The 15,583-nt window shown below is 33.0% G+C and overlaps 4 protein-coding genes across 4 annotated transcripts; all 4 read right to left on the minus strand.

Moving 5' to 3' along the window:
- Window positions 1–1,412: 1,412 nt before the first annotated feature.
- On the minus strand, window positions 1,413–2,624 carry RRD2 (peptidylprolyl isomerase RRD2; the record flags this gene model as incomplete). The annotated part of the gene is made up of 2 exons (XM_020190669.1): window positions 1,413–1,531; window positions 1,613–2,624. 2 exons carry the CDS (start codon window positions 2,622–2,624, stop codon window positions 1,413–1,415), a joined length of 1,131 nt encoding a protein of 376 aa, XP_020046543.1.
- Window positions 2,625–3,664: 1,040 nt separating this feature from the next.
- RKM4 (ribosomal lysine N-methyltransferase) lies at window positions 3,665–6,761 on the minus strand (the record flags this gene model as incomplete). The annotated part of the gene is made up of 3 exons (XM_020194882.1): window positions 3,665–3,944; window positions 4,036–4,496; window positions 5,307–6,761. The coding sequence occupies 3 exons, from the start codon at window positions 6,759–6,761 to the stop codon at window positions 3,665–3,667; spliced, it is 2,196 nt and encodes a 731-aa protein (XP_020046544.1).
- Window positions 6,762–7,052: 291 nt separating this feature from the next.
- ASCRUDRAFT_152644 (DUF1708 domain-containing protein) lies at window positions 7,053–11,794 on the minus strand. The gene has a single exon (XM_020189304.1). The coding sequence runs from the start codon at window positions 11,509–11,511 to the stop codon at window positions 7,345–7,347; it is 4,167 nt and encodes a 1,388-aa protein (XP_020046545.1). The 5' UTR covers window positions 11,512–11,794; the 3' UTR covers window positions 7,053–7,344.
- Window positions 11,795–13,069: 1,275 nt separating this feature from the next.
- ECM38 (gamma-glutamyltransferase) lies at window positions 13,070–15,393 on the minus strand. The gene has a single exon (XM_020193403.1). It carries the CDS (start codon window positions 15,301–15,303, stop codon window positions 13,342–13,344), a length of 1,962 nt encoding a protein of 653 aa, XP_020046546.1. The 5' UTR covers window positions 15,304–15,393; the 3' UTR covers window positions 13,070–13,341.
- Between the last annotated feature and the right edge of the window lie 190 nt (window positions 15,394–15,583).

Below are 15,583 nucleotides of genomic sequence, written 5' to 3' on the forward strand. Positions count from 1 at the left end.
CTAACGATGTGGGGTGGGAGTGTGTCCAGTAGAATTGTTTTGCTGTTATAGTCCATTTTTGATATGTAGTGTGTAACATAAGCAATATCAAGAATGTGGGTTTCTACAAAAATAAAGTGAAATAGCCAAATATATATTAAGGTTTTCATGTTTAGTGCCACGCATTGACATGCATGAGATCAAACGAATAAAACAATGCTTTTTATCGTTTTCATAGCAACTTTGCGTTTTCTATTGTTTTCTTGCTTTATTGAGCAGAGAAGACTATTTCCTGTCGGTTTTTAACTTTAAAACGTTGCTGGTCAACTTTTGGTCTTTGATTATCTGGTATGGAAGTTTGTTTGGCAACAGATTTAAGCCCTTTTACTTCTCTTTCACTCTCCATTTTCCTTCACAATTGTTCGCTCTTTGAAAATGCAGAGCAGATTGCTTAAAGCTGTTTGAAAAAAAGAATAAAATAAAACTGCAAAATACAAAACCATGTTTGGAAACAGACAAAAAATGATTATATTTTATTTTCCCAGTTTATCTCATAATTGATGCAATTCAATATAAATTTGGCTCATGGGTATGTTTACTGAAAGATTATTTGTTCAAAATATTGTGTGACTCCAAAAATATTGTATTATTCCAAAAATACTATTGCTCCATTTCAGCGGTGCATTGAGGAGTTGATTTTAATTGGCTACAAATTTCTTCTTAGCCCTCGAATTGAAGTTCAAATTAAATAGAATTTTATATGATTTTAAAATGAGTTTCCATTGCTTTTTTTAGCAATTTTTCCTTTACATGACACTTTTTATTGTCTGTTTGGTATTTTTTGAATATTGCCCCTGTTTTACATGATGAGATGATATTGCAACACAATATTTACTTTAAAATTTAATAGCTGGAGTTTAAACCAAACGAATTTATTAAATTTATCAAACAATATCAATTACAACAGTTGAATTTTGTCTTGAATTGAATCTATTTGAACAACACCTGAAAAGAATCAATTTTATTTAACCTAACTAAAAATTATTTTGAATTGGAAAATAAAAATGTAGGTCCTATTAATCCGGTGTTTGTGGGTAGTAAAGCTCCGTCAAAAACATCTCAGGAATTGGATGAATTATGCAAAAGAGTGGAATGCTAAGCTGTTAGAAAATTGAAATTCAATAGGAAATTAGTTTTAATTTAGCTTTTTCTGTTTATGATATTTCTTTCTTCTATGTCTGATTTCTGTTTGTAATTATTTTGTAATTATTTTGTAATTTTATTTAATTTTATTTAATGTTATTTAATGTTATTTAATGTTATTTAGTTTTATTTAGTTTTTCTGTAATTCTGTGATAATTCTGATCAATGTCTATATTCTGCAAAAAGCATAATCAGATACAATGAGACTCCATTAAACCCAAATGTATCACTTAGTCAAATGGTATTCTGTGTCCTTCTTTTTTTTTCAGCATCTCAGAAGCTGCGATTGCACTAGGAATTTTAATACCGCAGCAATCGCCCCATGTATGAATATGGCCACCAGGTAGTCCTCCTTCAGAGTGGGGATCTAATCCCTTTTTGATATTATCACTTTCTTGATTATCATATTCGTCATCAGTATGATTGTGACTATTTTTATGATCACTCTCATAATCATATTTCGTTACCCTATTCTTTGATACACCTTCTGGTGCTTTAATTATATTACCAAAGAAAAAATGTTGAATAATTGGTAATCTGTTCAATACCTCACCTTTATACATTTTAACCATGCCTTCTGCAACTTTTTTCCATGTCTTGACCCCAGATATATCATCTAGCATTGGTGAATGCCATCTTAAGGAGGCAGTTTTAACATCGTTGATAAATGCAATACAATGGAAATACATGTATTTATTTTCAAACATTTCAATGTAATCTTTATCATGAATAGACTTTGGTTTCAAATGCTTATGCAAACTCAACTGAGAGGCACCAAATAAAAATGGCAAAAAATGATAATCATCTAATCCCCAAACACCATGGGAACCTGCTGGCTCCAACCAATATTTCTTTTGTAATATTCTCATAACAGAAAGATATTTAATAAATATTTTCAAAACAATTGCAGTTGCATCCCAATCTAAATTTAAAATATTTAGGTTCTTTAAACATAATAAAAAACAAATGAAATTTAACTCATGACCTGATCCATAATCGATTCTAGTTCTATTTCCCCATGATTCATTGAAATACACACATAATTCTATCCGTGGATCCTGAGTGGAGTCGATAAGAGGTCCAAGATCAGATATTCCTAGTAGCAAATCGTTGGATTTAAGTGTTATCTCATCATAAAAATCCCTAAATTCAATTTTCCCAAACCTTGAAGTTTCTTTATCTTGAATCACAGGATGCAGCTCAATTATATCGCCTACTTTATCCAATATATGTAATATTTGGTTGACAGATTCGGATACGTTGCATGGTGCATCGTTTTCCTTTCCCTTAACTGCGAGACTGAGCTGCTCAACAAAATCGACCACCTGAGTATAAGAAAGGGAACCAATCCACTTGTTCAAATCATCTGGAGACAAAACCCTTCTAACGGGCTTTATATATCCACCAGCAGGCTTTGTAATTGCTATCGATTGGGAAATCATTTTTCAATTGGAGCAGAAACTGAAGCAGAGTTTAGAGTAACTTTTCTGGTGATAAAGAAGAGTTTCCAATCAGCTGCACATCTCTGTTTAAAGCACGTGATATGCGTATGTAGACGCATATATATATAAGTGCATGAATAAACATACAATTGCGTACTCCGACATGCTGGTTCTAAGATTTTAATAGACCAAGTTATTGTTAAAGATAAAGGCATGATTAATTAAAAATGTCAAATAATTAAAAACTGTTAGATGTTAACTGGATTAGTAAGCCGTTGGTAAGCGGCCTCTCGGTTATTACCCAGAACATGTGATCTGGCTTAGTGCCGGTATTACTTCCGGTTAACCTCAGTCCCTATAAAAGATTCTTCGTGTTGTAAGGTGCTTGGATCTCACAATCCGGTTGGGCAACAAAAGCTAGTAAAGCTTCTTTCCCTAAAAGCAATACAACTCAACACAACGTAAAACACAGTATATGCAATAAACAATAAATAACTAATTATATAAATTATAAAGTGGAAACAAACTAAAAAATCTACAAAAATAAGCTCGAAATAATTTCAATGTATTTTGGGCGATTGAAGACTACTTTGAAATGAAATTTCTTTAATGTTGGCCAATCTCTGGACATTTCACTTGCTAAAAAATGAAATGCTATTAGGCAAAATTAAATGACTTATATTGCTCCATACAGGTAATTGATTGGCATTTTCTAATGGATTTAACGACAAATCCAATTTCATATTATGTCTTTCTTCCAATAACAAACTGAACTGTTTGTTGAACACTGTTTTGAAAATAGAATTTATTCCAAAATATTTTGATTAATTTTGATTAATTCTTTTTATTTTATTGTTGCTCAAATCTAAATATGAACAACTGTTCAATTGTTTTAAAGCTATTCATGTTTTAGTTTTGTTATTCCGAAGATTCAAAATTTTCAAATTGCTTAAACAATTCAAATTTGTTAGTTCTGTTATTTTGTTATTAGATAAATTCATTTTAGTTAATATTTCTAAACATTGACTTTCTTTGGTAATTTACAACCCAGTAATACTGTTCTTTGATAAGTTTATCATACTCAAGTTCACTAATTTTTCAATGTTTTTGACAGTTTTTATTCTGTTATATAATAAATCTATTTCGAAGAGATTGATTATTTGGTCCACATTTTTAATTTTTGATATATCGTTATAGGACAAATCAATTTTTACTAAATTTAGCAATGTTGAAACAAGTTTACTAATAGCTGTAATGAAGTTTTGTTTTAAATTTAATTTCTTTAAATTGAAAAAACTTTCAAAGGCGTCATCAGTATTTCTGTTGAGATTATGAGAAATATAATATTTTTAAATTTGACAACCTTTTTAGCTTGTTAATATTCGGAATCGAGTTAGCTATAAAATGCAACCCTTTCAAACTCAACAATGTATTTAAATTTTCAATGGACTTTCTACAATTATCTTCCAACTGAAGAATCTTTAGATTTTTGAGCTTGGACAGATCAAGCTTGGAAATTAAATTGTAATCTAACTCAAGTTTTACTAATTGTCCACACCTATCAAGATTTGAAAATAATTTTATTTTATTATAACATAAGTTCAAAGTAGCCAAGTGTTTAGAAAATAACACATTTTCTATAATTTCAATTCTATTCAATGATAAATTCAAATACTCTAACATGTCAGGGAACTTGATATTTTCCAATTTGGAACAACCATTTCTTTGCATGTTAAGATGCTTTAAACTTATTAATTTTGATACAAAACGTCTCACCTCCAATATATTTATTCTTTTTAATTCTAATCTAGTTAAGCCGAGTAAATTATTAGTAACATATTTGTCTGAGATGAGAGATTGAGCTACAATTTTCTAATTAGGCCTAGCATATATAATATAACATTTTTTTGTATTAAATTTGGGTTTGAATACATTATTTTAAGATATATGTTTTTGGAAAACATATTCAAATATTTAGTAAATATTTTAGTATCTGTAAGCGTTAATGTTAGAACAGGATCCGGGATGGCTCAATGATATGGAAACCGATAGGAACGATTAGAAGGATCATAAATTAGTTGAAGATTTTTATATATAATTTGCAAAGAAGCTATTTTAAGTACTTGATTGGTCGAGAAAATAAACAAAAATGTTTGTTTGAAAGAGAGTTTCGAGAAAATAGCGTTGATGATATGAAGTGGTAATCCCTTTAATAGATTGGATCTGTGTTGCTTAAATATTTTATCCTTAATTTTTGATATATTTTTTGTAATTTAAGTAATATCAAGAAGATTTATTTCTACCAAAACAGGCCCAAATATCTATATATACACAGTGAAGTTTCTAAGAAATATATATCATATGCACAATTATTTAAGTTCCACACATTGACATGCATGAAATCAAACGAATAAAACAATGCTTTTTATCGTTTTCATAGCAACTTTGCATTTTCTATCGTTTTCTTGCTCTTTTGAACAGAGAAGGTTCTTTTCTGCTTGTCTTCGGCTTCAAAACGTTTCTGATCAATTTTTCATCTTTGATTATATGGTATGGAAGTTTGTTTGGCGACAGATTTAGGCAACAGTTAAAACTGTTTAATTCGGAACATAGCACAATGTTCGCTAGTTCTTGTTTGTCATATTGATCAATGGATTTATTGTCTTGGTGCATGCAGTTTACCTGGCTCAAGTTACTTTTTACTGTTGCAGGATACTCATTCTTTCGGACGTTTATAATATTTGAAATATGTTTCAAAGTTTGTTCTGTTAATTTATTCGATTCCACCAACTGGTAACATTTTTTTAATAGTCTATTGACGTTTTTTACCAAATTTGTCACATTGATGTAATTTCTATCATACTCTACCACAATTATTGCTAATACAGTCAAAAATTGATTTAAAAACACAAACTCGACTTGAATACCCTTTTCTGTGGATTTATAAACTTCATAACTATCCAAAATTACTTCTTCATTCAAAAATTCATCTAAGTCAGAATTCCTAATTATATCTAATATTCTATTCAACTTTGTATTACTAATTTTAGTTGTATTTTTATGCTTGGAATTGCTATTATCATTGGAATTGCTATTATCATTAGAATTGTTAATTATATCAATATAATAATCTTTCACTAAACATAAAGGTATTTCTCCAATATCAAATCTGCATGTAACGGGTGACTCAACATATCCATATCTTCTTAATATTTCAGAATTTGGATATTCTCCATAGGTGTTGTATATTTGTTCTTGGCCTTTAATTTCCTTGACAGATTTCATTACTAGATGGGTTCTATTGTCATAAACCAAATTAGCATTAACAAGGGTGCTGTCTGCATTCAATAAATCGGCTACACAAACCATGCTTTTTAAAAATGTTTCATTTTCTTCTTCGACTTCATAGTCATTAAAATCATCATCCTGCTTGGAATGGTTTTTTTGCAAATCAATATCCTTTAATTCCTGTTTATTTTCATCGTGCATTTTTTCATCATCATCATTATCATCATCTTCATCACTTTTATTCCCCATGTCGATATCGAATGAGTATGACATAATAATTGTGGCAATCCTATGAAATAATTCTATGGAGTATTCTTGTGGTTTTAAAGATTCAATCCCTAGATCACGTAAACAGCTTGGAAATAAGTTATGGTACATTTCCTCAGCTTCTCTTTTCCCAATTCTCTCCAAAACCAACGAAGGTTTCAAATTATCCAATTCATTTTGTGACCAAAACATTGGAAATTTATTAAAAAAGTTATCATTTCCATTGTAAATGTCTGGTAGTATACTAAGATAATGATACCATGGACTTTGTTCTCCCAAATGATATTCATAAATCAAACATATAATCAAACCAGACCATGAATCATAGTTTTTCAGCAATTTGTTCTGATTACCATCTTTGAACTTGGATAAGCTGCAGGTATCAATATTCAATATCAAATTTCTTGGAATAGTAAATAACACTTCATCATTGGGAATATCCTGACTAGCTATTAGACCTATGCCAAAACCATTGGTCCGATTGTGTGTTTCGAAATCAACAATTTTTATCTTTGGTGACAATTGGATACCACAACAGTTTAACCAGTCTTTAAATTGATCTATTTTACTGTTAGTCGCCATCTTCCACTGTTTTTACTTCTCTTCTCACTAATTCTTTTCTTTCACCACCTATTTTCTGTTTTTTTCTTCAAAATATTTCACTCTTTGGAAAATCTAGCACGGGTCGCTTGAAGCTACCTAATCCGGACGAGAGAGAGAAGTAAAAGTTTGAGAACAATGTAAAAATTTGTATTAAATATGAATAGAAAAGAACAAAATAATTGATTAGTTAAAATAAAATAGATAATAATAGAAAATAATAGATAATAATAGAAAATAATAGAAAACAGAAAACAGAAAATAACAATTGTATGTCATTTAATAAGAAATTTTGAAGCTTTCAGTAATATAATAAAGAAACAATAAAATCAGTAAAAGAAAATCAAAAAGTATTAAAGAATAGTTGAGAACAGAAACAAAAAACACAAAAAACTAAAACTAAAATTTTTTTAAAAAATTTAATAAACAAAACCAATATTAATTTTGATCTCGAAAAAAAAAATACAATAATTAAAATCAAAAAAATGTGATATGATTACAATCAGAATGATCATATCGTTTTTTTCTTTCCTTACTTTTTTCACTTGCTTTAAAAATTTGTTCATCAAAGCATATTATTACTCATCAAAGCTGCCCGTAAATTTTTTTTATCCGTTTGTTTACTTCCTGGCCCATGTAATTTATTAAATCCAGAAACTATTGGCATTCCTGAAATAGCTAAATCACTAGTTGTCTTTGGGGGATTGGTTGGACTAGTATTGCCATTCATTTTTGGAGATCCTCCATAACCTCCCGATCCTCTAAATCTGGGCTGGGGTCTCGAATTTGGAGTTTGAAACCTTCCTGATGGACTAATAGGTGATTGATTTTGCGACTGTGGTTGGCTTGGAGGTCCATACATTTGTGTATTAATTGGAGCTGGCATTGGCTGACCCATGCCCATTGCTTGACCTTGACCCTGTTGTTGTGCTGGTGGAATTGGCTGTTGATAATACCTTTGATCATAATTAGTATTATTATTAAGCGAATTTGAGCTGTCATTAGCATTTCTTGCAACTGGATATCTAATAGCTCCTCTATATGGTTGAGATTGTCCAGGTGATACTGCTTGATTATTATAATTGACTGCTTGATTGTTGTAATTGACTGTTTGTGGCAGATTGGGGCCTCGGTATTGATTGTTATATTGTCCATTATACTGATGTTGAGGGGGTGGTGGTGGTGGCGGTCCTGATGGAGGAGGCAAACCACCTTGTTGAATTGGAGAACCCATTGGTGGCATTGATTGTGGTTGGACAGGCTGTTGCATAGGAGCTTGTTGTTGATAGTAATTGTCATTATTATAATAATTCCCGTTGTTATCATAGTATCCGTTATCATAATAATTGTCTTCAAAATAATCTTGTTGTGGAGCTTGTTGTGGAGTTTGAACGTTTTGATTTGGTATTGGTCCTGGTATTGGTCCTTGAACTTGACCTTGATTTGGTGCAAATCCACGAGTTCTTGAATTTCTTTGAGAATTTGGCAATGATCTATTACTTGAATTGTTCGTATTATTATTGTAATATTGTGCACCCTGAGGAGGAGCATTCATTTGTTGAGGAATTTGATTATAATTATCTCCGTATCCATCGTTAACATCTCCATAATATTGCTCTTGGTGAGGTTGCTGTGGGGAATAATTATTCATCCCAACAGGTGGTGCTGGTGGGTTAGCAGTTGGGACTGGTGGTGGTCCTCGAATTGGTGGTTTTCTTTCTTCGATATTAGCGTTCTGTGGAACATCTTGATTATAATTTGCAGGTCTTTTTGAAGGCGATGACGATCGATTTGGTCCATTATTTACATTTTTCCCAACGTTTCCATTATACTGATTGTATCCAGCTTGATCATATTGTCCATATGGACTTGTTCCAGGTGTGCTTCCATCAATGTTATGTACACTACCAGTAGAATCAAATGAATTGTTAACATCTCCCATTCTATTTCCATTTTCATATTCACCTCTTTCGTTAATAGGTTGAATATTTGGTTGTGGTTCCTTCTGTGCAGCATATGCTAGTGGGGCTACTTGTTGGAATGAACTTGTTTTGGATTGCACAGAGTTAATTGATAAATTGGATTGTCTGGCGTTGGAATGACGATTAGAGTTAATTGATCCGGGATATTTATTGGAAGGTATAGAATTGATATTTTGAAGTTGATTAGAATTCATAGAATTGTGTGATGGGGGTTGATTTGAATTATTTGAAATTCTTTTATTGGAATTGACTGATACCGTAGATCTATATTTATCTATTATGCTTAAATTATTATGTGAATCATCATCATCATCAATACTATCATCTTGTTCAGTAAAATTTATGTTATTTCGAAGTGGCGAGCTGTTTCTAGCCAGTTGACGACTGTTTCTTTTTGGACTAGAATTTTGTGGATAAAAATTGGGCACGTTATTAGTATCTAGTGTTTGAATGAATTTTTTATCGAAATTAGGATCAACAGGTGAGACTGTTGGTTCAGGATATGTTTCTATTTTTTCATCGGAATAAGGATTTGGGATTGCAGTGGCGCCAACCAAACTAGGATTTTTTAAAGAAGAAACAGACGTTCTAGCTGTATTTATTGGTTCATTTAAACCTTTGTCATCATTGAATGTATTTAATGTTGATCTTTTACTTTTAATAGAATTTATATTTGAGGAGGAAGATTTTAACTGCTTTTCAACTTCATCGGTTTGAAAATTCAAATTATCAATTAAATTGACAATTTCTCTCAAGCTGTTTCGACTATTTTTACTGCTAATATCGTCATAAAATTGAGATTTAATTCGACCAGGTGAAACAGGTGGAGAGATCATTAGATCACTTGGTGCGTAATAGTTATCAATCATTGATTTTGTAGGTGATTCATTACCTGAGACGGCTAATTTTTCAGTTATAGTTAAGGTGCTTTGATTACTGCTTTCAGGAACCATACTATTAGTGTTTTTATTATTAGCTGAAAGAGTGGATTCATGTTTGGATTGTGAATTTTCGGCAGTCTTTGGAATATCATCAAAGGTAAAAGCACCTAAAGGCATACTTAATCTATAATCATTAGTTTCAATTTCTGGCAACAGGCCGATATTCTCAGCTACAATAAATCTGGATAATCTGAAGTCGTCGTTTTTATCCTTTTCAATTTTATTTTTTTTACCAAACTTGAACATGTTTTTGAATTTAGCACCGGAAAAAGATCTGGCACTTTTAGATGATGAGACACTATCAATTGTATTTGTAGTATAGTGGCTACTTGATCTCGTAACATCACCGCCTTTAGATGGGTTTAAAAGAGGTTTATCGAAATCATCAACAATGACATTTCTTGTTTTCAGGGAATTGGGAATTGTATCGTTTTTAGGATCAGACAATTTGCATTCTTGAATAGCTAACCATTTAACTTGGTTTTTAGCGTAAGTGAACTCAGCTATGATTGTGTTGCCGAATAAAGCTCTTTTTGAATCTGAAGATTCAGGAGATAGTGAAGCCATCCAAGCCCAAATGTAATAATCGTCTATTAAGATTTTTGATACAGTAGCTTTGTGCAAAGGCAAGTTTGGATTTATATCTTCATCTTCGTCGTCTGATGATAAAATACTTGAATTAAGGGGAGCGAATTGAGGATACCAGCCGTTTTTCAATAAGGGATACTCGTTATCTTTTGATAATTTTACAAGGATTTTTGAGGATTCGTTGGTTAGTTTATCTTGGATGTCTAGTTTTGGATCTCTGAATAGAGATCTCAAGATTTTGTAGTGATTAGCGTCATCATATAATTCTGGTCTATCAAAGGATAAAGTTTTGCTAGCGCTTTCGATTAGTTCAAGTGGATCAGATGATAGGACCTGAGAGTATATAGTGACGATTGGAATTGAGGTTAGATGAGAGGAAGAGGAAGAGTTTTTGGGTGGATAAGAGTTTCTTTCTATTAGAGAGAGTAGGGATTTTTCTGTTGTTTTGTTTTTTTGCTTATCATTTTGAGCCATTCCTCTGATAAAGGATAAAAGTAAATGGAAAGTGGCATCAGCTGCAGGAGACCAAACCTTTAGACCATTAGAAAAAGAAGGTTGATTTCTGTTGTAATCGTTGATTAGATTTGAGTCGTTAGGAGGAGGACCATTAAAAACCCACAAGCCAGCTAATCGTGCAACTTTTCTTCCACTTAGTTTGTTTTCTTTTGTATAAGCAGCGATTCTTACTAACAAATCTAGAAAATCGTAAACTATTGAAGCTGAATCAGGAGTTGATAAGCAAGAGGGCATTATATCTAAGAAAGCAGTCCTGGGATAACCCTGCATTCTTTCTTGTTCTTTGAACTTGAGGTATGCATCCCACTCTATTATTGATTGATTTGGTAGTCTTGACCACAAGTATTTCAAAGAGGAGATTAAAGTGAAGACATCGGTTTTTGATATCACTGACTTAATAAGGGGTTTGTTGTTTATATTTTGCAACACATTTTTTAGAAAAAAAGATAGTTTTTTGTCGTCATTTTGGGATCGAAAGGGCAAAAAAATGTAGGGAGTCTGTGAACCATGTTTTTTAATTTCAGAGGTTAGTAGATGGATCAACTCACGTACAGTTGATGTGTGAAATTCCTGAAGAGATTCTATTGAATCCAAATCGTGGATTGAGTCTATGTCCAGTAAAGATGAAGATTGGAGATTGGAGGGAGTATGATATTGTTTCTGAGTAAAAGAAGGAAATCTTGAGGGATTTCTCACTTTGTTCATTGTTTGATAAATTTGTAAGATAACTCAGCTTTTTGCTTTTTGCTTTGATCTATTGGCCTATTGATTTACTAGTATTTTCAAGATTCGAATGTATTATGGAGTAGAGAGCTTTGTTTTTTATATATATGAAAATTGGATAGGGAGGTGGATCAATGGTGGAAGCAGCTGTTGAGAAAGAATTGAAGTGGATGAGAATATGAGATTGAAACAATAAGTGAATGAAGTGGATCGTTTTCAGATGGTTGTGTATATTGGTTGCTGTATTTAATTTAATTTTTTTTTTTTTAATTTTGATTTGAAAGAAAAGGAAAATGATATATAATAAAATCAAACAGGAGCCAAGGTAACTTTTATGGTTTAGATTAGTGATCAATAATGCTTAAAATAAAAACATAAACAAAAGAAGCGATATAAGATTGGCAAAAAAGTTAACGAAATGAACCAACACAGCACAAAGCCAGAAATACAATAACAACAACGATTTTTCTGTTTCTGATACCAATTGAAGGACCTGCTCAGATAAAAAGATAGGTGCTGATTCAACAACAAAGAAAACACCAGAAAACAATGCTGCGATTCTTGGACAAAAACTTTTCAGAGACAATAAAGCAAAAGGAACAATCAAATACTTCGTCTAGTGCTCGAAACAGCGAGAAAAGCGCTGAGAAGGGCCCGGTGCTGGAGGCAGGGTGTACGTTCGCTCCAGCGTTCGCTTGTGTTTATCTTTCGTGCTCGACTTCGGGAGTGCCCCGTGTATGCACCTGTGCAGCCGGATGCATTGCATCTCGCGTGCAAGCTGAGAGGCACCGTGGTGTGCGTTGCGCGTGCTTCAGGCGTTTCCGGCGGTGTGCAGCGTGCACAGCGCGGTCCGTGCCCAGTAAAACGGGTTTTCCGGCTGCTGACAGCTAGGGCACGGTGGCAGCTTTGCGACACGAACGGGCCGCACTGAACTCAGTACTGATTCTGAAACCGATTTGTTGTCGAAATCAGGTGTTTACACTATGGTGGATCAGAAACCAAAAGCAGACAATCCCAACAGAGGAACAGCCAGTCCACGCCAGGAACTCTCCGAAGACACAATGCATAGCTTCAGCTCATTTTCCTCGTATCGTTCAAAGGATGCGGGATAAAAGAAATATACATTTCATGCAGTGGCACAGATTCCAAATAATCAGGCAGGAATTTTTTTCCACATATTATTATTATTTTTTTGCAATACCAATCATATCCAACAATAGAAATATTATTGCTTTAATTTGAGGTGTGTTAAGATCCAAATCAAAAAAAAAAGCAACCATCCCATTCCTTTTTTTTATTCTTGAATTTCAATGTTGGTGAATAAACCTGGAAATCCAGAAACTGGATACCTTCATTTCCTAATAAAGGTTTTTTACCTGATTCGAGACTGTGTTTTCTAGTAGAATTGCTAAGCACACCTATAACTTGGTTAATAAAAACTGTGTCTAGAGGTCTAGAATCTGCGATGCATTTTTTCTCCGCGTTATTTACTTTTCAATATTTGTCAATATTTGTCAATATTTCTGGGAATTTGAACAGCCGAAAATCACTGAAATATCAATTCAATTGTATGTTTGATTAAAAATATGCGGGACTCTTTTTCCCGCAGCAGTTCCTGCTGAAAATACGCATAAATCAGCGGGCCTGAACAGAGATCTACCAACCTTAAACTATCTAAAAAAAACATTGATCAATTTCACAACAAAACCAAAATGAAAAGTTTGGCTGGAAAATTCAAAAAGTCGAAAATCGAAAAAAAAGTCTGCACAAACTCAAATCACAACCATAAACATAAATTACATGGTTTTTCGTTCAGTAGCACCATCCACCACCTCTTTTCCTCCACCAATCGGCAACTGCCTCCAACTTGGTCTGCCTTCTTTTGATTCCATTCATCGCACTAACTGAGCTGATGAGCTCAATCTTGTGTCCCTTTTCTCTCATTTCCTTAATCATTCTTTTATACTTCTCATCGCTGCTATTGAACCTAAAATAATCCGTCTCTTTTTCAACCAATATCTCGTTGGGAAGTAGTTGGTGGTGCAATCTGGGGAAGGATATGCTTTCTAACAATGTCATATCGTAATGGTATATTCTTATAATAGCCTGTAAAATCGACGTTGTAATTCTACTGCCGCCACTAGCTGATAAAACTAAATCTGGCAAATTCCCATTCTTTTTGTCTTTAATTATCACTGGTGCCGATGATGATAATGGTCTTTTGAATGGTTTAATGAAATTGAATATCGAAGGCTGTAATTTGAACTCGTTTTCTTTTGTTGGTATTGAAAAATCGTCCATCTCATCATTCAATATAATTCCAGTTTTACGGTCAATAACCATAGACCCAAAATATAAATTGACTGTTGATATCATGGAAATCGCATTGTCATATTTATCAACTATCGAAAAACTGGTTGTTCCATGGGGCTCATTGATTTCATACGCAGGCTTATAATCTTTCCAGCTACTTAGTGTAAAGTTATCATTAATCTTCATTCGAGCTTTGTCCGACCAGTCTTCACTCAAAACCTCCTCAATTCTCTGTTTACCTACTTTGTCATCATCATCATTATCCCCCATCAACGATCTAGCTGATGCCAACCATTTCATTGTCTCAACCAATCTCTGTGTAGCGATTGGTTCTAAATCATATTGTTCTTCCAAATCTTCTAGAGGAAACCCGTCAAGAATATTAATCGCAGCAATCAAGGCTGCTCCACTACATGCACTGGATGAGGTTGTATATACATCATATCGTGATTTCTTAAAAGATGTCTTTAATGCTGGCTCAACTTTAACATAATAATTCTCAAAGTCTTCTTTCGTTATAATCCCTCCATGTCTTTCTATAACATTAATCAATGAATTGACTATTGGTCCCTCAGGATCATAAAAAATTAAATCACTTCCATTATTGGCAATCAACCTTAATGTATTGGCAAAATTCTTCCTTTGAATTAAATCGCCTTCTTTAATTAAATTATTCTCATTGTCTTTATTAATTAGAAAATCCCAATCATCTGGATTCTTTAATATAGCTTCACCTAATCTTAATGCAACTTTTTCTAAAACAACACTAGCATTCCATCCATTCTCAGCCAATTCAATCACAGGCAATATCAACTCCCTCCACGAAACATTTCCCGAGCCATGCTTTTCATACAACGTATACAACCCTTTCAACTCCCCTGGAATAGCTATAGCTAGCCCTCCAAACTTAGCTTTGTCTTCTTGGTAATTAAACATATCTTTATATGCTTTTCTTGGTGCCATTTCCCTTGCATTGATCGTTATAACTTCATCTTTATCGTAGTTCGACGACAAAATAAATCCTCCTCCCCCAATACCAGCACTAAACGATTCAATTAACCCAATACATAAACCAACTGTAACTGCTGCATCGGCTGCATTTCCTTCATGGTCTCTTAAGATCGATACCCCCAATTTCGAACAGACTTCAACATCGCTAGTCACTGCTCCATGTTCTCCGGTTTTCAAATGTGTTTCATCCGGCTCAAAAGTAGAACTAAACTCTCCAAATCCATCTAATATATGTCCTCTATTTTCCAAGAGTTTACTAGAAATCCTCTTAAAGTATGAAAAATCATCTAAATAAAAAAAATTTTGATGCAAAAATTTAAAACTCCAAACCAATAAAATAGCAACCACTAAGGAAATCGAAAATTTGTAATTTGTACGTCCAAAGGCTCTTCTATTGAATGCAATAGCTTCTGCTGGATTCTTTTCAGCAACAGAAGATTCTTTAGCCATTTTCTGCAGTTTTTTTATGTTTTGTTTGTCCTTAATTTTCATGCTCTCTGTCCTTTAGAGAATAACAACCACAACACAGTTCTATGGTCGAAATATCCTCATCAAAAGCCATAGTCTGATCAAAACTATGGCGAATTGTCTCATAGATAAGCTGCGCGTCGCAATTCACGACGCTGCGTCTTCTGAGCGGCTCCCACGCACTTCTTATCGAGATTTTTGCCGTTTCAAAACAAGACGCAGAAATATTAAAATATAATGCCATATAATAAAATATAATATA

Source organism: Ascoidea rubescens (assembly GCF_001661345.1).
Source record: "Ascoidea rubescens DSM 1968 unplaced genomic scaffold ASCRUscaffold_8, whole genome shotgun sequence".
NCBI lineage: Eukaryota > Fungi > Ascomycota > Saccharomycetes > Ascoideales > Ascoideaceae > Ascoidea > Ascoidea rubescens.

What these genes read in the sequence shown, in the direction of transcription:
- ECM38 (XM_020193403.1), bottom strand. Translation starts at nt 15,303, where the DNA reads ATGGCTAAAGAATCTTCTGTTGCTGAAAAGAATCCAGCAGAAGCTATT.
- ASCRUDRAFT_152644 (XM_020189304.1), bottom strand. Translation starts at nt 11,511, where the DNA reads ATGAACAAAGTGAGAAATCCCTCAAGATTTCCTTCTTTTACTCAGAAA.